The sequence below is a fragment of the Gadus chalcogrammus genome, chromosome 11 (assembly GCF_026213295.1).
Source record: "Gadus chalcogrammus isolate NIFS_2021 chromosome 11, NIFS_Gcha_1.0, whole genome shotgun sequence".
NCBI classification, from domain to species: domain Eukaryota; kingdom Metazoa; phylum Chordata; class Actinopteri; order Gadiformes; family Gadidae; genus Gadus; species Gadus chalcogrammus.
Genome location: NC_079422.1, coordinates 10,198,858 through 10,223,050, shown reverse-complemented (window position 1 = coordinate 10,223,050; position 24,193 = coordinate 10,198,858). Strand labels below are relative to the sequence as shown.

The 24,193-nt window shown below is 47.5% G+C and overlaps 1 protein-coding gene across 4 annotated transcripts in view; it reads right to left on the bottom strand.

Moving 5' to 3' along the window:
* Positions 1–138: 138 nt before the first annotated feature.
* Positions 139–24,193, bottom strand: part of otud7b (OTU deubiquitinase 7B) — a 36,007-nt gene continuing 11,952 nt past the window's right edge. Inside the window, exons 2-12 of one of the 4 annotated variants that reach the window (XM_056601410.1) lie at positions 17,929–18,190; positions 17,151–17,324; positions 16,344–16,616; positions 15,141–15,242; positions 14,061–14,188; positions 13,054–13,160; positions 12,602–12,729; positions 11,800–11,955; positions 10,413–10,527; positions 9,525–9,603; positions 139–7,935 (exon numbers count right to left, since the gene is read on the bottom strand). In XM_056601410.1, coding sequence (XP_056457385.1) covers positions 6,403–7,935; positions 9,525–9,603; positions 10,413–10,527; positions 11,800–11,955; positions 12,602–12,729; positions 13,054–13,160; positions 14,061–14,188; positions 15,141–15,242; positions 16,344–16,616; positions 17,151–17,324; positions 17,929–18,013 — 2,880 coding nt within the window. In that variant the 5' untranslated portion in view covers positions 18,014–18,190 and the 3' untranslated portion in view covers positions 139–6,402. The remainder of the gene's footprint in view (positions 7,936–9,524; positions 9,604–10,412; positions 10,528–11,799; positions 11,956–12,601; positions 12,730–13,053; positions 13,161–14,060; positions 14,189–15,140; positions 15,243–16,343; positions 16,617–17,150; positions 17,325–17,928; positions 18,191–24,193) is intronic. The other 3 variants (XM_056601412.1, XM_056601413.1, XM_056601414.1) reach the window with 3 other exon arrangements.

Here is a 24,193-nt window from a genome sequence, read left to right as displayed (position 1 = left end):
ATTGAACGTTAAAAAACACATCAGAGGAATGCACCTTCATTAAAAAAATACATAAATAAGATAGGAGAAAATAAGAAAATAAAATTGACATGTGTAGGCTTATCTTGAATGGATTTCAACCTGTCAAGCCAAGTGGACAGCAGGCCTACCTTGTGTCGTATGGGAGAAGAAGTCTTACGGTTCATCCAAACAGCCAGCAGGGGAGCGGGATGGAGCCCGCTAGTCCCTTATTAAAGACGGTTTAGTGCAAATAAAATATACGGTTAAATAGAAGTTAAATAGAATGCAAGTGTCCTGAAGTACAAAACGTCTGTCATCCCTCAGAAAACAGAAGCCCAGACAGCGTCCTGATGAACTATAATAGAGGGAGGTCTGGATTTGTTTGCCACATGGGAAACTGTTTAATATTACATAAAGGTCTCCAATTTCTTAATACATAAACCAGCCCCAGACACGCGACCTTGCATCATCTGAGCTGCAGCCGCTCCACAATGCATAATGTAACAAGGTTAGGGTGGGGGGATACTCAATAAGATATTATATAGAGATAGGTATAGATCTATAGGCCTAGTTCAGGTTTTTGTAAGGTATACAGCTATGCCTGCACCCACAAAAGCCACCTTTCAGTAGTTTGTGTAGGTCTGTCTAGAATACACTTAACCACATTATATTTTGCCACTTCAGTCTTATAAATATAGTGTTTGCAGGTAAAACATTTCATTATAAGTAGGCTACAGACTATAACTTTATAGCCACAATGTATAGTTGACCCCATATGACCCCATGGCACAACTGAACCTTTATAACGGCAGTACGCAGAAGTATGCTACTTTAGTTTTAATCTGTTACAATTATAAGGATTATAAGGCCAGTTATTACATAGGCAACAACTTTATAATAGTTCATTGTTGATGATGAGCTTAGATGTTTTGTTACTCCACACCATCTCAACTGTTCATTTGCACAATCTGTATCTGACATGGGTATATTGATTCAGCTGAGGATATTTACATAATCAAGAATATATATACACACACACAAAGAATCAAACAATAATGGTGGACATGAGGACATCTTTTTTGAAATACATTGAGAATTTATTCAAACGGTGCAAAAAAGAAATTCAATAATTATTATAATAACATAAATCAGTTCTTTCTTGTCTAGATTGCACAGTCACGCAGCCTTCGATCTCTCCTCATAAAATACATCAAACTTAAAAAAGGGACAACTGAATTTAAAAGTAAAAGCATACATTTGGTTAAATGAATTGCCTTTTACGTGCAACTGTTTCAGTTCCATGCAACCAAAGTATCGTGTGAATGTTACAAAATAAATGACACCGATGTACAATATAAAAATATATAATATTAAGTCAGTTGTTAGAAACTAAACAAAAAAAAGTCGGTGTTTTTATTTTGTGGGAGAAAGCCAGGCCAGAAATGGCGGAAGGTTCCATCTCCCGACCAATCCCGTCTCCTATCGTTAGCGTCATCTTTTAGCATTGCACAGATATTGGTCGTTGTAGGAACAAAGTAATGACAGAACTCAAGAGAAGCCAAATGCCCGGCTGCCAGACTGTAACCCATGTGAGAAAGAACATTCTAGGTTAGCTCAACTAAACGCGCCACAAATAAAAATAAAATTGAACAAACTTCCTATAAATATATACTTATATTCTCAAATCGTATCTCGTCAGGCTAGTTGGAAGAAACCGTTTTGAAAACCTTGAGAGTGCTCCTCAGTTCTTCTGAGGAGAGCCCTAAAGTCTTCATGGGATCAAACAGGTTACTCCCAGAGCTCGGCCCGTCAGCGTCGTAGTGTGGATAACATACATTCTTCTTCTGGGTAACAAGAGATCACTGGGCTTACAAAAATAAAACCTCAAACATATCTATACAACTCCTCCGCTAATTTTGTCCCTCTTCGATAATAAAAAGAACTCGTTTCTGTCCATTCAGTTCATGATTTGACGTTTTCCTTCGTAAAGCTTTCATTTCCTTGCTGATACATTTTTGGGAAGGGGAGCAAAGAACACACAGTTATGGGTTTTCCCGAATGGGAACTGTGGCTGAGGTCAAACAAAAAACTGTTAGCAAATATCTTCGTCCGGCATTATTGCATGAACACACCACAACACACGCATCACTACACACATTAACACATACGTATGTATAGGGGTATAAAACAGTGGTGGAATCGGATTGTGTGATAATACTACATGATAGTATTACATTTCTCAGAGCCTAAATTTAATCGTTAAAACCAGCAATATTCAAAATATACTTAGCTAGTAACCACAAAGTGGGAAGAACGTTCAGTTGTATGTAGGCTAATCTCTGTAGTCTAATGCGAATTCGCAAAATACTGGAAAAACAACAGTGCCATCTATTGGGCAAGGCAGTGAATTGCATACTTAATTGTGCTTTGACTTGTACCCAATTTAGCAATTTGAAGGAAAGGTGAAAAAAGCATTTTGTTAATATCTGAACAGTTGTCTTCATGACATGACTTAGTAATATTTTGTTTATTGTTATAGGAAAAGGATGAAGACCGTTAGTGGAGGAAGCCTCGTACATGATTACTGAGGAGTAGAATATGGGCTCTTTTCGACGGCATCCACAACTCACCAAGCAAGAGACATGGAGGGAGAGAGATGAAGGGAGAGAGACAAAGAGCAGATAGGACAAAGAGCGAGAGAAAGATACAAGGACCAATGGGAGAGACAGAGAGAGAAAGAGAGGACAGAACTGTAACCTTTGTCTTGCGATCCCTCACTAAAAGAGGACGGTTAACAGCCACCAGCACTGCCACGGCAAAAAGGCATCTGGCTTTCCCTGGCCCCCTGCTCCCCACACCGACTGGCGCTACTATACAAGCAAACTAGCAGCCGGCCCCGAGTCTCTGCCCTCCTGCTCCTATGGATGGCAGTATCTAGAGCCTTAAAGTATCAAGGAGAGCTGTGATGTAAGCGTCAGGACAACAGCCAGGGCCCTCCAGGACCGAGCGGACAGGACATGGTCCAAGGCCCAGGGGAGAAAGTGCTTGACTTTGTGCAGAAAGAGGTGACTGGTTTTAAGAGGTTCCGATGCTTCGGGCTTAGGGTCTTCCTAAGAGGAGTCTGAGATCAGTAGGAGTTCTGGATCATTACACACAGACATGGGCCGGGAGGGGATAGGTAGGTTGGAGGGAGCGTCCTAACATCCAACACCTTGTGTCGTATCCTAGAACATTTCACCACAACGTTATCATCATAATAGACATGCAATGACGACTGCATGCGCCACTTTGCAACGCTGCATGCAACACTACACAGGGAGATGGATTGGCCAATGGATGAAACAACATCAAAATGCCTGAACGCTGCAGTAAACCGCAGGCTGATAAGATTGCTGACCAGGGATTCAAAGATTCACATATTGTGCTTCTCGTGACTTGTAAGCCTTAAAACAATCCTGAACCAATGCATGAATTGCGACAGAGGCTATTGGAAGCCAGCATGACAGCAGCGATGAGCGGTAGCTCCCACAACAGAATGCGACTGTGTTTGTGGTTTGCAACGATGCATTCGTCCGTTCAGGTGGTGAGCAAACTAAATACCACTGTGCTAACCAGGAGAGGGGGAAGCTTTGCTGCATACGTTTTAAACGGGCCGGGGAACACGCATGCAGGCTTCGTTAGCCACACCGCCTCTGAAACACCCCAGTTCCAAACACTACTCCGATGGTTCATAGTCACTGGAAAAAAATAAATAAATATATACTTTCTTGTTTTCAAGGAGATGCTGCAAAAAAATAAAAGATGTAATCGACAAAATATTGGTGTTTAAACCTGCCAATGCCAGTCTGTTTGAGTTCCCCGAAACGTTAGCACCAAAGCAGGCCTGTAGAGTTTATAGCATTACATGGACTCTCTTTAAGCAAATAACAAAAGTTACTCAAGGAAAGGAGGAAACAACGGACTGATGCAACTTCCATGAAATCCATGAAAATGCATGACATTTCTAACAGTACTTTAAAACAAGAAGTTGTAGATGCATCTTTAAAACCCCATTAGTTCACCAACTCAAATATATCAAATATTATTCTTCCCACTTATGAAGCAGAGGTGTTCTCTCCCTCTTTGTGCTTTCTCTGCTGTGTGTTAGAGATTTAGTATTGTGAGGACCAGTCATTTATAGACACCACCAGGGGGAGACAGTGGCACGGTAGCCTCTCCACCGCGCGCACACACACGCAAACATACACACTAGGGTTGGGCGATTTTCCAATGGAACGCTTTATCACGGTTTATAACAAATATAATGCAGTCCATATCAATACCGTCTTAAAATACGTCAATCTAATAAGCGTTTAATGATTTCACACTTCTTTAAATTTTCTGACACAGATCTGGGGTCGTACTTAGTGTCTGCTGCGTTCATTTGAGGCTAGAGAATTTGATCTGATGTCAACCAACCAGTGGGATTTCCTTGAGCACAAGAAACAAGCCTATGATGCTGAAGGGCCAGAGTGAGCTAGGAAAAGCGATTAGCAGCGCCTGTGAATGACTGAAATCAATTTGGAACATTCAGATTAAAGGAAATTAATGGTTGAACTACTCCCTTAATTCTTCAGCACACAAAACAAACTTGCTGGAGGCATGTTCCTTGTGTTAGAGAATAAAGGCAGAATTAATGATTGACCATTAGCATACATTGAATTCGGTTTGTTGACCGTAAATTCTCAATTGAATGCCAGATCGAATTACCAGCATTTGCTCCACCTTATGTGCACTGAGCCTAGGCTATATAAATATTGATGAAAGCAAGGTATAAAGTGCTGGCAGATTTATTTCTGAGGTTGGATGAGCACAAATGAGGAAGGTCAAATCATCTCTCCAACTATATCGGCATACATGCAGAATATTGGTTGGGGTGTTGTACAGGGGAATAACAGGAAACACAACACTTCTCAAAAAAGCTCGTAAATCCGCCCCTTCCGGTAGACCCCCATGGGACCTCTGAGATCGTAAAATATGAATGGGTTTCAATGGGGAGAAAGTAATTATTTTCTGGTCCCAGTCTTTATATGCCCTGGATTACACATATGTTGGTGGTGGATTGAAATTATAATTTTTCATGCAAAGAAAACTAAAAGAATCGCGAAGAAGTTTGATAATGTTAGGTTTTGTGTGAGGCCGCTTTGTGAACTACAGCTCCCCGCTGCTCTCAACGCGAAGGATATACGTCATAACCACTCTGGTACAGACATGGCGATCTCTCTGCTCCATTTCACTGCTTTTTTCCAAGGGGAGGATAACAGCATCGGAAGAGGCGAAAACCATAATAAGTCAGGGCATGTGTCGATTTTCAGTTATGCCGATTGGGAGATTGTCGTTCTTGTCCACGCCAGTCGCAGGGAGCGTGACGTCACATACGAGACGTTTAGTCTTTCTCATTGTGATTTCTCAACTGCCTTTAACTAATCAATTGCACAATAAACGGTCAAACATCTTTGCATGAAAAATTATCCTTTAAATCCACAAACAACATACGTGTAACCCAGGGCTATATAAAGACTGGGACCAGAAAATAGTTACTCTCTATTGAAACCCATTCATATTTTCCTAGCCCAGAGCCAGAGGTCCCATGAGGGTCTCCCGGAAGGGGCGGACTTACGAGCTCTATAGGCTGGCAACATGTTGGATGTCCCGGGGAAACTACCTGTCAAAGTAACCCAGTTTCAGGTAGCCGACAGCAGAATATAATTTAATAATTCCTTTCACCGTAAAGGTCTAGCCTAACCTACTAAAACAATGTTATGGATAACAAGCTTTTGAAGGTCGCAATTAATCCCATATCTATTCATCAAACAGTCCGAGAAGCATTATACCAGATAATTCAGTTTAAATGAATTATCTATGAGCCAAAAATGGGGAGTGATTTGCAGAGGATTGCTTCGACCCTGTGGCAGAAGAGACTGTAGCATCTCATGGCACGTTGGAAACAGAAGTTATAAGATGCGCTAACGCTTCATAATATGAGTTGCTTTTTTCAGACAGTTGAACCGTAAACCGCAATGTTTTGTGGTTTACAGGGGGAAAAAAAGGAAAAAAAATAAATAATTGCCCAACCCTAACACAAACACGCACACACACACACACACACACGAGAACGCCCGCATAAGAGTCACTGCCAAGCTTAACAGAAGTGCAGTTGGTTCAACCTAGAGTCTGCCAGGGCCAGCGACCGCTGGCAGTCCTCTGGGGTGTCTCGTCTGCTAGCTCCCAACAAGAGCAGACCCACACCCGGAAGGGGGTGGGGGCAGAGCTGCTAGAGCCGCTCTCCCGCGCCACCCGCCCCTCCAAACACCGCCTCTTTCTGGGGGAAATCTGAAGGCCACTTTGTGGACGAAGGTTGGTTTAGAAGCGGTGGATGGCCGGCTCCGTCTCCCTCCTCTTCAGCTCCTCGCGGTAGCAGCAGGAGCAGTAGTTCCCCGTCTCCGGGTGGCCGTAGTAGGGGCAGTCCTGTGTCCGGCAGGTGCTGGACAGGGAGGACAGGGCGCCGGCGCTGCCCAGTGAGTAGTGTCGTACCGGGGGCAGCCCGCCACGAGAGTCCAGGCCGGGCCGCAGGTCCCGGAAGCCGTTGCTGTAGCTGCCGCCCCCGACACTACCGGGGGGCTCGGACAGCGGGTAGTCCGGAGGGTGGTGCTCCAGAGGGAAGGTGGGGGTGTAGGAGCTGGGGATGAGGCGGGACGGGCTGAGGGAGGCGGGGCCTTGCGGGGGGATGTAGTGCAGCTGGGGGGGGGGCTGTGCAGTGGGACAGTGGCGGGGGAGGGTGGCGTAGGAGGGCAGGCCGGGGTAGGAGGAGGCGGGCGAGCCCCCGGCCAGCTGCCGGCGCGTGTCCAGGTAGGCGTGGGGGTGGAGGCTCTGTGCCGGGGGCAGCGAGGCCGGGGGCAGCGAGGCGGGGGGCTGCTGGATGAGGCAGGCCCGGGGGATGGGCACCACGCCAGAGTACATGCTGGGGCTGAGCGGCGAGGGCTTCAGGTGGCTGTAGGACAGCGCCAAGCCCTCCGCCGGCTGCTGCTGCTGCTGCTGCTCCTCCTTGGGCTCGTACGGCCGGTAGCCCGCCTCCCCGCCCGGCTCCTTCTTGGCCAGCGGCGAGCCGTTGGCCCCGCCCTTCCGGTCCCCGTCCTCCGGCTCGGAGCGGAAGCGGTCCTGGGCGTCGGCCAGGTAGCGCTGGATCATCTCCTCCTGGAAGGGGTGGCGGTTGCTCGTGGTGAGGAGGCCGGCGAAGATGAACTTCCTCTCGCCCTGCATGGCGGCGCGCAGGATGCCCAGGCTCACCTTGACGTCGGCGCTGTACTTGTAGGGGTCCGACTCGGTGCTGCCGCCGCTGCCGCTGCTGCTGGTGCTGCTGCCCGTGCCCGCCAGACGCTCGCTGCCCGACGACGGCGAGCCCTTCCCGGAGTCCTCCGAGACGTGGGCCGAGGGAGAGCCCTCCTTGCTGCCCTTCCTCCCCTTCAGGGACCCCTTCTTCTTCTCCCCGCCCTCCTGCTTGGCCCCGCCCCCGGCGGTGCCCTTCCCGGCCATCAGCCCGCCCACATTCTTCTTCAGCTTGCTGCCCAGGCTCTTGCCGAAGCTGCCCAGCTTGTTGGCCACCGAGTCGGCCCGCTTCTTGTCCTTGTCCTTCTTGCTCTTGTCCTTGTCTTTGTCCTTGTCTTTGTCCTTGGCGGTGCCGGCGCCCGATCCGTTGCTGGACGAGCTGGACGAGGACGTCGAGTGGTTCTTGGAGGACGTCCCGCCCCCGTTGACAGTCGCCACGCCGACGCTCTCCCCGTTGCCGTTGGAGCTGCTGCTGACCGACTCCTTGTCTGATTCCCCGGAGTCGGGCGGCGTGCGGGCGTCTTCCCCCGCCGAGGCCGTGGGGGACTCGGGCTGGGCCAGGGGAGCCTGCTGGGGGGGGGGGACACAGAGAGGGGGCAGAGGGTCAGCCCACAGCACCAGGCTGCTGGAGACCCCAGCCCCTGGGTCACCTGACCCAGAGGGTCAGCCCACAGCACCAGGCTGCTGGGGACCCCAGCCCCTGGGTAGCCAGAACTGGGACTTGGACTTCACTGTGATCGGTTGTTAGTGCTATTGGCGGTTGTGCAGTTAAGTATTCTTTTGCTCTGTTGTTGCTTTCGGCCTATGCAACTTCACTTAGTGATTTCTAAAACAGGTCCAACATGAGCAGATAGGGCTTATTTGGACCCATTGCCCATGGATCCCTAAAGGCTGAAGACCTCGATCGAAAACCGCAGCTTTCTAGTAGGAACACCCTAGACACTAGAGAAGAGTCTCCGATATGATAACACATGACAGATTAGGATACCTCTTTTGGGCTCCTTCTTAAGGTTAAGGGGAGTTAACTTTCTTCCTTGCCCATTTAAGGACTTCTAAGTTAGGGGCCTTATCTGATGTGGGCTGTGATGAATACAACACTGTGTACCATCTAGCAGAGTGAATCAAGGTAGCGAACAGAGAGGAATCTGGTGTCAGGGGGGAGGAAATGAAGGCGACAAAAACTGAAACGTTGTTGAATCGTAATTGAGCAAAAGGCGGTGAGTCATTAAAATGCTTGACTTTGAGGGGTACAAGACAGTCATGTTGGGGAGCAGGTGGCGGAAGGCGAGCACGGAAACATTATATCATGACTCGATATCAATCACCCACACATCTTAACACCTAACTCCAAATGCCACTAAATGAGCAGGAGCGTAATGTCCTCCTTAAGTGTGACTCATCACCGTACTTAAGTGATTAAGGAAACGTCTGTCAGCTCTGCTCTGATATGGAGAAACCTGAGAACAGGGAGAGTGTCAACCAGCTTCACTGTAGGTGGATGAAAACAAGTTTCACTGATGGGTCATAAGTGGGTCGCAGCCAGTGGACCTCGGGATAGCCATAATAAAGCATTTTACAATATGTGAAAGGCCAGACTGAACATGGGTATACTGTATTGATGAGCAAAATACATGTAGTCGAGGAATCTTGGAATCTGGAACAAATTACCTCCACCAAAGGTGGGTCATTGACCACCACACTATGACAATTGTTTAGGAAGCCCTGTCCTTAATGACTTAAAACTGTGAAGAACTGCCATGAACTCCCACATGTCTCTGCGGCGAGCCAGAAACATGTACTGAAGCACCAGAGAGGCCATTGACAGGGGGGCAGTGTCTTACCGACCTGTGGGTCCACCTGGGCCGCGTTATGGAACAGGGGAGATCTGTATTATACATTCAGCCCAGGAAACTGTAGACTGAAACATTGACCTGATAGCAGGTGAGACGGGCCACAAAGACCCATACAAGTAGCTCCTGTACTCAGGAAAGGTTAAAGAGGGACAACGGGAGCGTGTCTTTTGTAGTGCATTAAATCCAAGCTGCTGACATTTAAACTATATATTTCCTCTATATGTCGAGAGACAGGCTTTCGATTGGTAGCTTGTTTCCTACGGGTTGAGACAGGGGCTCTCTGGCTGTGTGTGACTCCATCTTTACCTCACAAGGCAGGGGCAGCCACGTGACGGTCATGTAGCTGTGCAACATCTGGAGCTTGGCCTCTAGGGAGAGTGCCACCCTGAGTGACAGAGAGAGAGAGACAAAGATCACTATTGGCAATACTGACAAACGACAAAGACAAAAAAACGGAAACACATAGCTTTTGGAAATAAACTGGAAAAATACTAATTCACAATTATAATTTCAACATCACGTTTTGAAATTTGCCCACATAATTATTTATATTCAGCTGATAACGGTAGGCACTGAGCGCATCTTAATGTCAATAGAGGTGAGAGCTAATCGCGTTGATCCACGATTAGAGTGTGTGTGTGTGTGTGTGTGTGTGTGTGTGTGTGTGTGTGTGTGTGTGTGTGTGTGTGTGTGTGTGTGTGTGTGTGTGTGTGTGTGTGTGTGTGTGTGTGTGTGTGTGTGTCTTAAACTATTCTTTAAATCAGTATTTCTTGTTGCTACAGCACAGGTTTATTTTTGTCCTTCTAAAATCTGGGCTCGAGCGTCAAGAGCCGGTTATTTTGATAACATGAGTAACCATAAGCAGCGCTGACTCACCACTACCCAGTCACTCCATCAGTTTCAACATTTTAACAACATCGTCTTTTCTCTGCGGAAAAAACATGCAATGACCAAACGTCTCTGTGGGTGTTTATTAACAGTCGATAAAGAACTGTCATTTATCTCATCAACAAAAAGATAGCTGTTAAGTTAAGCTGTACCCTAATCTCTGATGATTTTGATTGTGTTTTTTAAGTGTTTTCTTATTGACTCGTATTCTTGTAGACTTTTTCCCTTGTTTAGCACATTGTGTTGTGGTTCTGCAGGAAACCCAGATCAATTTCCCTTTGGTCCCTAAGGCACAGCAGGGGGTACCTGGCCAGCATGACGTTGTCCGTGTCATCCTTGCCCCACTCCCACGCCTTCCCGGGGTCCACAGCAAAGTGCACTGGCAGCATTTTGTGCTCCGAGTCCGTCAGAGGGATCACCACTGTAGGGCCAACAGAGGGGAAACAAGCCGTCAGTGCTCGGTTTAAAAATACCATAGGTCTACTTCAAAGTAAAAGCCCCCCTCCCATCCCCAAACCCAGTGCAATGCAGTAAAACATGGTACCACTTTTATTTTCTGAAATGTATTGCAGTGAAAATAGAAATACTGTGTTTTACTCATTCCAACTGCGTGCAAGCAAACACTTGAAAAAACACAATCCCCATTGCAACAAAAACATCAGCTGTTCATAGATCCACAAAACGAACTCAGTTCCCCCACATAACCACAATAGCGTCATAACAATCGGAATCTTATACAGATCTATTTTCGTCTTATTGACACGTGAAGGCTGTGAGCGCGAGAGAGCGGTGGAAATGAACAATCCTTGAACACAAAGACTGCTCAGCACTGAACTCAGAGGAAACAGTGGACGTGATGCAGCAGCCAGTGTGTACAGCTGTGTGCATTACATCACACAGCTGCACGGCTTCAGCAAAAACACAGCAGCAGCCCGTTATGGAAATGATGACACCGAATAATAGCTGTAAGCCTGGGGCTGAATTCTAGAGATGATCTTCATCACCAAGAGCGAGTAAAGGCAGAATATTTTATCAAGAAATTACTCTACTGAATAATAAAGAGTTTGTTTGATCATTGATCATGGTCTACTGATCATTCAGTCTAGAGACAGAGAGCTCTTCAGTGTGTTTCTTGGTGTTGTAGGACAGGAAGTTTGAGTGAATCCTGATAAATCGTCTCAATTCATACTATTCAAATATGGACAATGAAAATGGTTGGTGGCTTGAAAGACCTAGTGCCTGAAGAATTTGTTAACAAGCAGTACTACACAGCTATTTAGCAACATAGAATCTAGCTGCTTACAATGTCAGGGCAACGGTGACATTTATTTCACACACATACTTTATCATGTCCGATCGCATGGCAGCTAAGTTATGCCGTTGAGGCAGTGAGAATTGTGCGGGAACTAGTGTTTTGACAATTGTAACACCCGTATCGAATGTGTTTATTGAGCAAACACACCGTCTTCAGACACAGTTAAAAGGAAAACATGGGTTTTATTCTCCTGACTAGCAGCACTGTGCCCTCCAGGGTTATTAAACAGCATGTATCATTCTGCTGGGGGCTTATTAAGCCCCATCTTGATATACACACAGCGGCTCATCGTTTTACTCCTCCTTCCTGGGGATATAGGCAAGGCAACTTTATTTATATAGCGCTTTTCATTTAGGGACGGTATGAGCGAAGGCACACCTTTACCCTGCTCTTTGGAGCCGTCCTTCTGCTCCATGGACACCAGGGCTGAGAAGTGGGCCTGGTCGTAGGCCAGCACCAGCGGGGATCTGTGACACTTTGCAGCCGGCACCTCCAGCGGAAGGTAGATTCCTCCGAATGGGATGGGGGCGAACGCTGGGGAGGGAGATTCACCAAACACTCCAAGTCAAACCTCACGGGAAAGCAGGTTTAATGTTAGATGTGGTCCAAACTGAATACCTTTTTAGGGGAAGCCTGAAGTCTGTTGTTTTGAGCAAATTAAAAACCGAAGTACTAGCCAAGAGCCAAGGACTAGCTAAGAACTAGCTTTGGGCTCATTACCAACTGGGAGCCAAGGACTATCTAAGAACTAGCTATGGGCTTAGTCGTGGCTACTATCTCTTCATCAAATTGGCAGTGTAGCATTTGTGACTCCAGACACACGGAAGCCAACTAGTCACGTCTCCTGGCTTTCAGCAGAAAGAATAATACATCAGGCGAGAATACTAATGGAATTAAGGTGAAAGCAGCGGTCATCGGGCCATTACGGTGAGACGGATTGCAGTCACACCTGGCATAAAAACACCAGTCTGCGCCCATCAGATCTCCGTTCCCCTGGTCTACGTGTAAATCACCAAGAACACCACATGGCCCTGTGTGTGTGTGTGTGTGTGTGTGTGTGTGTGTGTGTGTGTGTGTGTGTGTGTGTGTGTGTGTGTGTGTGTGTGTGTGTGTGTGTGTGTGTGTGTGTGTGTGTGTGTGTGTGTGTGTGTGTGTGTGTGTGTGTGTGTGTGTGTCCTACCCTCTCCCCCAGAGTCTCGGAGCATGGTGTCGGCCACCACCACGATGGGCCTCTTGAGGACGTGGGCCAGGGCGAACACGTGGAACTCCTCCAGGCTCTCGTACACCGGCTCCTCCGCAGACTCCGTCCTGAACAACAACATCAACACACCAACAGCATCAACACAACTTACACAACAACAAACACCAGCTGAAACACCTCGTCTATGCTGTGTATCTGAAGGGTGGAAGGGCTGCATCCTGGTCTCATGGTGTTTTTGGTTATAGTCTGTGTTTATTCAGGGCGTAACATAGGTCAGGCCAGACTAACCAAGATCGGACCAGACTAGACTAGCCAGACAAGATCAGATAGAATCAGTACTTTGGGTTTATTTCAGCGTAGACTAGGTCAGGCTAGACTAAACGTGATCAGACCAGACCAGAACAGGAGCAGGAGTGGGAGGTAGCCATTACCCGTTGGTGCCGTTAGTGCTGTAGTGTATCCTGGGCTCGCTGGACGCCAGCTTCAGTAACTCGTTCCACTCCTTCTGCCACTCCTCCTCTGTGTACACCAGGCCAGACTGAGGGACACACACACACACACATACACAGGATGTGAGACAGGCCGGCACACGAACAGCAACAAACAGACCAACAGACAGATAGACAGACATGCAGACAGACAGACAAGGACACAGACATGCAGGAAGATACAGAGCCACATACCACATTGAATTTCCTCCAGTTAATCAGATGGATGTTTGCTCGGCCTGTGTGCAGATCTATCTAGGAAGTTGGTGTTGGTGTCAAGCCATCTGCGTGTAATTCTTCTGAGAAACTTCTTTCTGAGAGGCTACAAACTTAGCCTGAGGGTTTTTCCTCAAAACTGGCCTAGGCCACCTCTACACAGTTCAGCTGGTAAAATAGGCTGCGGGTCTCTGAACCTCACACCCAATACTCGGCTATTCTTGGACCCATTGTTTTGGTGCAAACACTAAACTATTGTTGGTTCTTCCAGATTTCCTGCCCTGCCCTGAGTACCTGGTCGTCTTTGATGCCGTCATCTATCGTGCATGCATATCTGGTTCAATACGATTCCTTCAGAGGTGTGAAATTCACATTCGGCTTAGGTTATCCTCCTACTTATATCTGGGAAGTTTCAAAACTTGTTTGTGCAGAAACAGCCACCTAAACTTCACACGCTTCTATAAAGATTGTTTGCTTTGATTGTCAGAAGCCCTCACTTGCGGTGAGTTGTTGACACAAATGAATGCATTGGCTGAAAATGTCAGCCCTGCATGCGAGGTGTACTTGTGCGAAAAAACCTCGTCCTTAATGTGTGTGAGGAGGACAATTGCGAGGCGTTCGCGCAGGTAAAGAGCTTCAGCTGACTCCATGCCCGTTTACCCCCGCTCTCAAGCAGTGACGATGACGTGTGATGGGGATGATGATGATGATGAAGGACAGATGAAGGGTCTGACCTCTTTGTTCTGCTGCGTCTGCTGCCACCTCCAGCGGCGGCGAAGCGCCTCCCGCTCCTGCCCGTGGTCCATCAACGTGTACAGGGACTTCCGGAGCATCAGGTCCCGGTCGTGGAAGCCCCACATCCCTGCAACCCGACAAACGCAGCATGACGGTCGGCTCATTCCCACCTCGGAGAAGGCTCCCTGGACCGTCTCTCTACGGAGTCCCTAAGTATTCAGATATGGACCCTAACACTCAGATAACCCTAACCCATCCATTATGTGTAACTATTGGCCTACGGAAATTCCATTAACTTGCGTTGAGCCTACAAAAGTTGTACCTGTATATGTAAAGACAAATTTCACATTTTGGGCATGAGTGGATATTAAGACAAATATGCAAGATAGGTAAGATATTGCTTTAGCACTACTAAATGAGCAGTATTATTCTATTCATCTGAAGGGCATAGGGCCGATAGCAGAACAAGGCTGGAGCATCAGAAGCAGACAGAGTCTGGTTCTACTTATCCCGCCACACACATCTGTCCGCTGGCTAACTGCACTGGGCAACAGGTCCGCCTAACAGATGCTTCATAAAGCCACATCGCCAGCTGTGTTCCATTCAAATGTGGCGGTCCTATTATACCCGTTGATAGCACAGAGGCCTCTCCGTGAACACATGCACCGTGCTTCTGGGCCTGTTCAGCCCCGAGCTGATGGCCTCGTTTTTTAAAACATCAGGATGGAGATACAGGGTACATGAGTCATGAAGTATATCATAAGTGGAGTGATGAGGGGTCTTGGAACCCTGCCTGGCCATCACTTACAGCCCAATTAATTTGCCGTTCTACAGCTCTTCAGCGGGCAACGCCAGTGTAATACGCACCGTCAACGCCGTGAGCTGCAATTAGCCGTTGAACTAACAATAGTGCTCCCATAATGAATGTTAATGGAGTGTGAACGTCTGCTGTAGCGGTGTGCCAGTGTGCCAGTGTGTGTGTGTGCCAGTGTGCCAGTGTGCCAGTGTGCCAGTGTGTGTGTGTGTGTGTGTGTGTGTGTGTGTGTGTGTGCTTTGTCAGGGACATTTGGGGTACCCACCCAGAGAGGCGGCGTGTAGCAGGCAATTCCCATCCCCGCTGGTTGCCAACGGTAACAGACTCTGGCAGTTTGGGCCCACCCTTGTCCACCAGTTGAGACGACCTGGGGAGGAGAGGCAGGAAGTGTCAAGGCGGCTATTTGGAGCACAAACACAAGGGGCTGCACCCGAGCGCCTGGCTCCCCGGCGGTGAACTTTCCGCGCTGGAAAAACACCGGCTACCAGGCGGAGATCCCCACTGACGGCCTCCCCCTCCATGAATTACAGCACCGTTCCACATCATTTGAACTTCCACTGTAGCCTGGGTGTGGCATGACAACTTCCTTATTATTCATTCACTTCCTGGTTCATAAACAGTTCAACCTGCCTATCCCCCAGTCGCAAAGACATCTGATCGACATGTTCCAATATGTTGACTTATGTTGTTGCCAAGACAATATGTTGTCTTGGGTATCGGTTACTCTTTGGGGGATCCGATCACGCCCGGCACATTAAGAGTCAGGTGTGGACACTCCCAGGTCGGGTCTGGCCTCTTTTCTGTTGTGCCAGATCCCATCCCGGGTTGGTTGTGGCGGACACCATCTGGGATGGGTTTGAACAGATAGCTGGCTACTGTTTAAATTAAGCACATCCCATGTCCTGAATTCAGTCACATGGCTCCCGGGAGGCATGAGATGCCACCATGAAAATTAAACGTGACAAATTACAAACTGCACTTGGGAAAGTAACGCATGATTAGATCGCTTGGTTCCGCATCTTAGTAAAGTATGTTTCGTAATCCAAATTAAAAAGGTTAGAACAGTCACCGAGAAGCACATAGATAACATAAGCAAAAGGTTATATCTGTGATCTGACTTCATAACATAAATATTCCTGTTGAAATGTGGTCGATGTCTCATTCAAATGTTAGGTCTCACTCTACTGCGACTACGCCGTGTCTGTGTTCCGATCCGGGGGCGCTGATTACAAATAATCAAATTGAAATTACAAGTTTAATGTAGGCCTGGAGTTTGTTATGGAATCATCATAACAACGTTGTTTATGTGCGTGCAGTTTCGTCTGTAAACCTCCTTCTGGTCGAGGATTGGAACCACGCCCGCTCTGGGGGTGTGAACCCGCCCACTCAGGTCGGGGATAGGCCCCGCCTACTCAGGTCAGAGATAGGCCCCGCCTACTCAGGTCAGAGATAGGCCCCGCCCACTCACCGGCATGCTCCAGCGCCACCATCATGGACTGCTCTATGAGGTCCCTCTCGATGAAGCCCCGGAAGTCGTCGCGGTACACGGTGAGGTCGGGCAGCTGGAAGGTGCACAGCGGCATGTCCAGCAGGTCGCAGGCCGTGGCGCCCGTGCTGGACACGTGCGAGCGCGCCAGCGACACGATGGTGGAGCTGGCGTGGGAGATGCCGCGTGACAGACGCTTCTCCGTCGCTGCTGGGGGAGCGGCGAGACAAGATGGCCGCAGTGAGCTTGGAGGCGCTGTCATTTGTTAGTCAAAACAAAATGACTGTTAAGTGGTTGTCCTTTGAGTTGAGAAGCTATTACTAAACAAAAAAAAAATGGTTGTGAAATGGAGCCTGTTATGTGCACACTAGACTGTAGCCCTGGTTCACTGCAGCATGGCATGTAATCCTTTGGACACACATTTATCATTTTATTTACCTAGTCTAAAAAAAGCCTGAATAAAGATTTCAGATAGCGTCATAAACGCAGTATAAAACAGGTCATAACCAGGCCTTTCTGGGCATGTTCCATCCCTCCCAGCTCCTCATCCTCATGTATACATTACCAGTCAAACACGATTTAAGCAGTGGAAACCCCACAGGAACTGATTCTTTTGATAAGTAAATGTCAGTATGACTTAAATACTACCTTTTTCACACCACACACGCTTCACACTTTCATATTTTCTTTGGCAACGACACCGCCTCCCACTTGCATCTTGAAGTGTTGCTATTCCTAACATGTTTATGAACCACACACGACAGGACGGCTGGGGGGGGGGGGCTTCACCTTGCACCACTTCCTCCTGCCGCTGCAGCAGGGGCCGGCCCACCCGGGCCATGTCCTTCTCCGCCGGGGGCGGGTACTTCCTGTCCTCGCCGAAGGAGTACGGCAGGTTGCCGGCGTGCACCTGTCTCAGCTGCTCGAAGTCGCTGAGGGCCGCCGTGATGTCCCAGTTCTTACCTGTGGGGGCAGAGGTCGGTTAAGACGGGGGAACGGCTGGCGCCACAACGTTGCGTGCGAGTTACGGCGCGTCACGACGCGGCCGCACGCCGGCTCGGTGTGTGGATGTAAAGGCCACCGGTGCGTTCCGCTGCGTGGGTGAACATCAGGATCGGGAGCAGGCTCCTGCGTGCTGCCGAGGCGTCGCAGTACGTTACAGTTCCCTCCTGGAGCCATATGGAGCTTATGCTGTTGCTAGGTAACAAGAGAGCTGAGTATTTGGTGTATGTGTGTGCGTGTGTTGTATACCGTCTGTTAGTGTATCATTTACTTACCGGCAGACTTGTGCCAAAGGGGGTAAACTACCATTTAGCTGGATGCCCCCGCCCCCCCCCCCCCACACACTTGAACTGACTTCAAGGAAACAAGGGTGTCACAGAAAGCTTTTTTATTGGAACTATTGATATACCATTATTATATAAGTTAGGTATATCTTGTATGACTTATAAGCATACTATTTACTGTGACCAACTTTGAACACAGAAAAATACTATTGCATAAAAAATACATTCCTGTAAATATTGCAGTGACAGAATTTCCCATCATGCTTTGCGGGGGTACGTACCCTCCAGAAGATCCCTTGCCAGTCCCGGTTCGGCTCCAGTTGAACGCACAAATTCGGACAGGACTGTGTCCATATCCACGGTCATGTGATCATGAAGTGACAGGGCGATGGGGGAGCATCGGAGCGGAGGAAACTAAACCCAACTAGACAGACTAACTGTTCACTGATAACAGTCCTGGCCACCGCAGCCAGGGAGGTGGTGGGAGGAGGAGGAGGAGGGGGAGGAGCCGCTCTCTACTCCACGCTACGCTGCCAGTCACACCTGGAAAAGAGAACAATGGCGTCAGAATCAGTCGGTACCGGTTGAAAGACCAGAGATGACACAGGTTGAGGTGAAAACAAGCCCAGCCGCCCGCCACACCTGACGTCATTTTAAAGCAAAGGGCCTGTGTGGGGGGCACAGGCCTTTTGCTCTGCTCGAACTGACCTTTGAACTCTTTGACCTTAAGCGGTCACGACACAGTGTGGACATAAACACAGCTATATGTATGTATTTCTATCGCATTTGCTGGAAGTCATGCTGAATAAAGTTTGGTAATGATGATATTGTGTTCCGCTGGTACTCATTCATCCAGTTAGCAGGTAATGGTCAAATTGTGTTACATTGTAAGAGTTAAAGGTGTGAATAACTCCAATTTCTTTGACTGGAACATTAACCGCAGTTGCAAATATTACATAAAGTGGAAATACGTAACAGCCACCCCACCCCCTCAATCTTAAGATGATAAATGACTCCATTACATAGTCATAGTGATGCTAAAGGATGCTTGTGGTCAGCTATTCACCACAAGGACAATTCATCTCCGTGGTGGCTCTGCTTCGTTTTAGATTCCTCTCGCTAAGTTTACCATGACTCACTCTCTCCTCCGCACCTCCTCCTCCCTCTTTACAGCTGACTACACTTATTTCATGGTATTGTGCGTTAGTGCTATTGGGCCAACGCGGAGAAGAGGAGAACAGATAGCAATGGACACAATTCACTTCATGACTCATTTAATTCAGTTTAAAATGTATCCAAGCTACTTCCATTAAGGTGTTTGTTAATTATGGGGCCAATTAGTCTGAGTGGGTGGACATTAATCGAACCAATCAATGACCCATTATCACAGCAGTGGGGCTTGTATTACTTGGAAAGGAAGTGGTTGGTGCTCTGTTATTGCCAAATCCTTAATTATCCACTCACGCCCCTTCTATGCTTACTTCCCATCCTATTATGCTGTTTGAGTTGGAATTGTAGCTCCACATTACGACAGCTGGATATGTTGTGAAAATGCTCTAAATGTCTTGAGGGAACGACGTGAAGAGAGCATGAACAGTGTGTCCTAACACAGCAATGCAAACCAGGAGGATGTCATGTTATCACTGTCAGCACATAATGTACCTGTAAATAAAGACTGCTGGACATCTGACTCAGATTGGGGATTTGAATGTGTTCCCAAGGAAGGCAAATGCAACACTTTTAAAAATACATTTCCCAGAGTCATCTGAATATGAAATGATATACAGAAAAAATATAGGAAAATTAAGGAGCATTATGGCAGGTCTGCATTGACGTCCTTACGAGATACCTAGCCAGATGTGGAGGCTGGTAGCTAGCATCACACACCGTCTTCCCACCCATACAGGGGGGACCACGCCGCCAGGTAAACATAGAAACCCTGTTCCCTGCCTGTGTTCCAATCGGAGGACGGTTCGACTATGGCTTGGTGGTGGGGTTAGGCCCTGCAGCTAGCACGGACGGCCTGGGCCAATGATCTGTTGTCCTGGCCGGCTGAGCCTTTGTCTGACAGGGAGGAGGGGAGGCCGTTACGTAACAGGAGCTGCTGACAACACGTGGGTTGAGCTGAGCCGATCCGAGAGCCAGAAGTGAGGCCTGGATCATTAGGGCCGGCATGGAGGTCACCGCACCCTGGCGAGGTGTCACAGTAGGTGGGCAGGGAGGAGGGACCCGTGACCAGCACATCCGTGCTGCTGACTCCAGCTATGGATGTGGGCTTGGCATGCATGCAAGCCCTTAGTTAAATGCCTTAATGTGCACCACAGACATGCCATGATATGTTTTATCTGGTATATCTATTTATGTTGGTCTATTGTTGGTTTATAGATAAAATATTGTCGTCGTTATTATCAATGCATGCAAATCTCATGTTCATGCTGCCATCCCAACCTTTATTGTGACTGGAAGGTCACAATAAAGTTTTTGCGACATCAATAAATACAGCAAAGCAATATTAATATTAATACAAAAGTCGCATACACAGCTCTATGAGCTAAGGATCTTTTTTCACAGAAAACTACAGTTTAGGGCAAAGTATTATACTGCTTTAGCACGCGCGCGCACGCGCACACGCGCACGCACGCGCACACACACACACACACACACACACACACACACACACCATATTAAGAGGGAATTGTCAGCGTTGCTGCTCTGACATTGAGGAGGGAAAGATACGTTTCTGTGTTGTCTGTGTCCTAATGATGCAGAACACAGGCCAAGCTGCCGCCACCTCTCTGTACGGCAGCCAAGCGCTAAAACGAGGTGAACAAGATTAACGACCATGCAAGTTAAGTGCATGAGCTCCATTTAAAACTTTGAATCTCTGCTGTACCGGGCAGGCATGCAGTCATATTCAAGAACGTTAAATAAATGATGTTAAATAAACATCTGATTCAAAGTCGTCGCATCAAATATTAAAAACAACCACCTGCATGTAAAATAGATTGTTTAAGTGTCAAGGATATAAGGACAGGCCCATTGTCCTTCCAACAGACCTCTCTTGGGAACTTAATATCTTCTCTGCATTAGCATGAAAGTATACTAGGTGAGATATAAACTAATCAGACCAAAGAGATTTTATCCCATTTCTACTGCAGCTTAATCAGTCACACATTATCTTCACATGTGTAGACTTATAGAAACTGATCCATTCATCACTAATTCCCAAGTCACAACTAGGACACAATACTTCAAAGAACTGTTTGGTTCAAGGTGGATAATGAGATGGTCTAAATAAGTATGGACCAAGCTAGAGATACTCAGTTGATAACATTTTGCATTGCATTTTAAACAGTCGTCCTAGAGCTAGCACAGAGCACACGAGACGAGAGGAAAAAGAGTGGACGACCAGTAACGGTACGGCAGAGATGGGATGGCGGAGAACGCGGTCGGTGCAGAAGGTGTTGCAAACGCCGACCCAAGCCCTCCGTCATGGCTCCATGCTGGGTCACACAATATGAGGTGGCCTACATTTACAGAACACTGACAAACAGGTACACTCCAGATGAAACTAGCCCAGGGTGTCTTCAAGTGGAACGATTCTCCCCTGCATTAGCCATCTCATTGATATTGCTTTCCTTTTTTTTTCTTTTTAATACCTTACTCAAACATCTTAACCAACGCAACACCTACCTACACTTAACCACTTGTAGCGATTCATGGAAAATAGGCAGTAGAGAATTCTCCCATTAACATAAGGAGCTGGGGAAGGAGTCGTCGAGTGTCACTGCTCCTTAGTGCGGCTTTGTTATGCTTCCATTTCACCCCAGGACACAACTTTCCCTTTCCCCATTACAAGAGGGATCACCTAAAGCCCAGAGGGCAACCGGCAACCTAGCTAAACCATTTAAACTTAACGGATTTAAGGACAATAAATCACGCTTTAAAAACAGAAGGCGTCATCCCAGGAGCTCCGGGAGAGCGCTGAAACTGCTGTTTGTTCCGTTGAAAAACGCTCAGGGGGAGAGAAAGGTGACCAGCTCCATAAATGTGTCAGTGTTTCTTCAGCTCAACTCAAATAAACTTTTCCTGTGATGATGGTTAATGTGAGGCACATCCGTCTGCCCTCATAACATCATATGAGTAATGAGATAAGGGGGCCTGAGCAAGCACCAGCGGAGGCAGGGCTGGGCCCTGCAGCGCCCAGTGTTGAGTTTGAGAGTATGACTGTAATGTGGGTTAGAAGGTGGATGCTGCATCCCTGCCCTGGAATTCCTGGAGGCCCATCGGATAATAGAATAGAAATGGGACACTAGGAACAAGTAATCTTATTACTCTGATCATTAATTATTGTGAATATTCTTTTGGCGTAAAGTAATTGCTTAGTATTTATATGAACTCACCGGTACCTTCGTAACATGTCACGTAACATTAGTTAGGAACTCTTTCTTTGAATCACTGACATTAAGTGACTTCAAGTGAAAAGGGGCTGTGCTGTCTCTATGGATCTGGACTGAGTGCCAGACATCGGGGGCTGTTATCTCTGGATGTTCACAGACAGGGCTGGGCAGCGTGCAGGCATGCCATCGCTTGGGGGATAAGGTAAACAACTTGAACGACCACTGAACGAAGACCAGAGATAAGATTAACGGCAGAGAGAAGGAAAACAGAAGGCGAGTGTGGTGACATCATGGCGGCCCTTCAGCTGGCTGGATCTCAGCGCTGGTGATGTGGTTGAAACCGGTCAGCCAACACCGACTGGACCATTACATAATCTCACAGCTCCCTCTCAGTAGCAGGAGGGGGAGGAGATGAGGGCATTCTGTGTGGACTGGCGGCAGGGTGAAGGGAAGTATGCAGGCTTCCCTGGAGGTAATATCTGCTGAAGCGTGAGTGTGTGGAAGTATTAGCTTAAGGAAGGTTCAAATTGGTACGTTTGGTTCGGGTGTAGGTCTTAGGTGAGTGGGTAAGGGTTGGGGAGAAAGTGTTCATAGCTGTCCCCATGGACACCAAGCCTTTCCGTCAGCTCGCCTCCTGGGTGTATGCAGATAGCCACTCAGCTCAACACAGCAGCAGACTCACAGATCTAGAAATCAACAGATCACTGATCGGGGAGTAATGCTAGAGACACTGAGACTTAGGATTGGTGCCAAAACCAATACCTGATAATGACCTGTCAGTGAGCAGTCGTGCAATCAGCGGATACCTGCATACATTTGACCAACTGTCGTGCGTCATTGACTATACCATGAGCAACCATGGTCAGGTCCTACGTTGGGTGCATGCATAGAAAAGTCTGCATTTCTCGGCGAAGAAAAGAGAACTGGAGGATGCGTTGGAATCCCTCCATCAGGAAACCGATGGCTTTTGCCGGTATTTCTTATTCTTCTATTAGAAAATCGTTCACCATAAATTCACACACACACCCCTATTAACCAATGATAAACCTGATAAGTGACAGGGCTGCTGGTTATGGGCGCAGCAAGGTCTAAGTGTGAACCCTGTTTCCAGTAGGCTTCTGGCGCGTTCCAACGATAATGGCCTCATATAATACAATATCTCATATAAAAGCATGCACCATGTCCGCCAACCAGTTTGTTGTACTTTTGCGTCTGTTCTACACAATCACAGTGTAGGACTAGGTACCTTTGATTATCTAGTCACGGGCTAATTGCAACCTATAGAATAATCATCGGTGCATGACTGATTGCAGTGGCACTAGTAATTCAGTAACGATCCTGCACAACTGCTGGATGCATGTAGGGAAAACAGTGCAAACCATGGATCAAGACATATGAGTAATCGGACAGAGGGATTTGACGGTGGCTAGTTGGAACAAAAGCCTTTGTTCTAGTAGACCACATGTTTATGCAGAACCGGACAATGCTTTCATTATTACAGCGACGTAATGAGCTGGGGGTAAACACAGCACGCTTCAGTGAAATAATTCAACACTGTATGGAAACAACAGCTACGCCACTGGAACACATGAGAGCCAAGCCTGACATTTTCTGCAGTAATGCCTGGGACCGCCGGCTGGATGCGTCGTGTCTGAACTCAATGCAATGTGCTTTTTTTAAGGGGGAAAGAGTTGCATAAGGCCCTAGCATACAATGAGCATTAGGATCAGAGCAGCGCGTAAGGTGTTAGACTCTAACACAATGAGGCTTTGAAAGACTACACAAGTTAACATGCGGTTCCCTCAATCAAATCGACTCAGTCAGGTTTTATACAAACAGAATGAACTGAGTACTTTCCAACTCCAATGCTTTAGTCAGGTTAAATACCAGAGAAATCTATAGGTCAGGGATGTATTGGCAAATACATCATATATAATCTATTAACATGAAGCTTTTGAGTCTGCATACTGCTGTGCTTGTAAACGTTATCTTGACCGTAACACCAAGGTCTCCCTGCTCCAGGGGAAACCTGTTTGGCCTGTTCAGAGGTAAGGGGCTAATGTTTTTTTTGTGGTTGGCGACCTCCAGAAAATCAATAGAGTAAATTAGAGTTTGGCCAAGCCCTCAGATGGACGGAAGTAGCAGG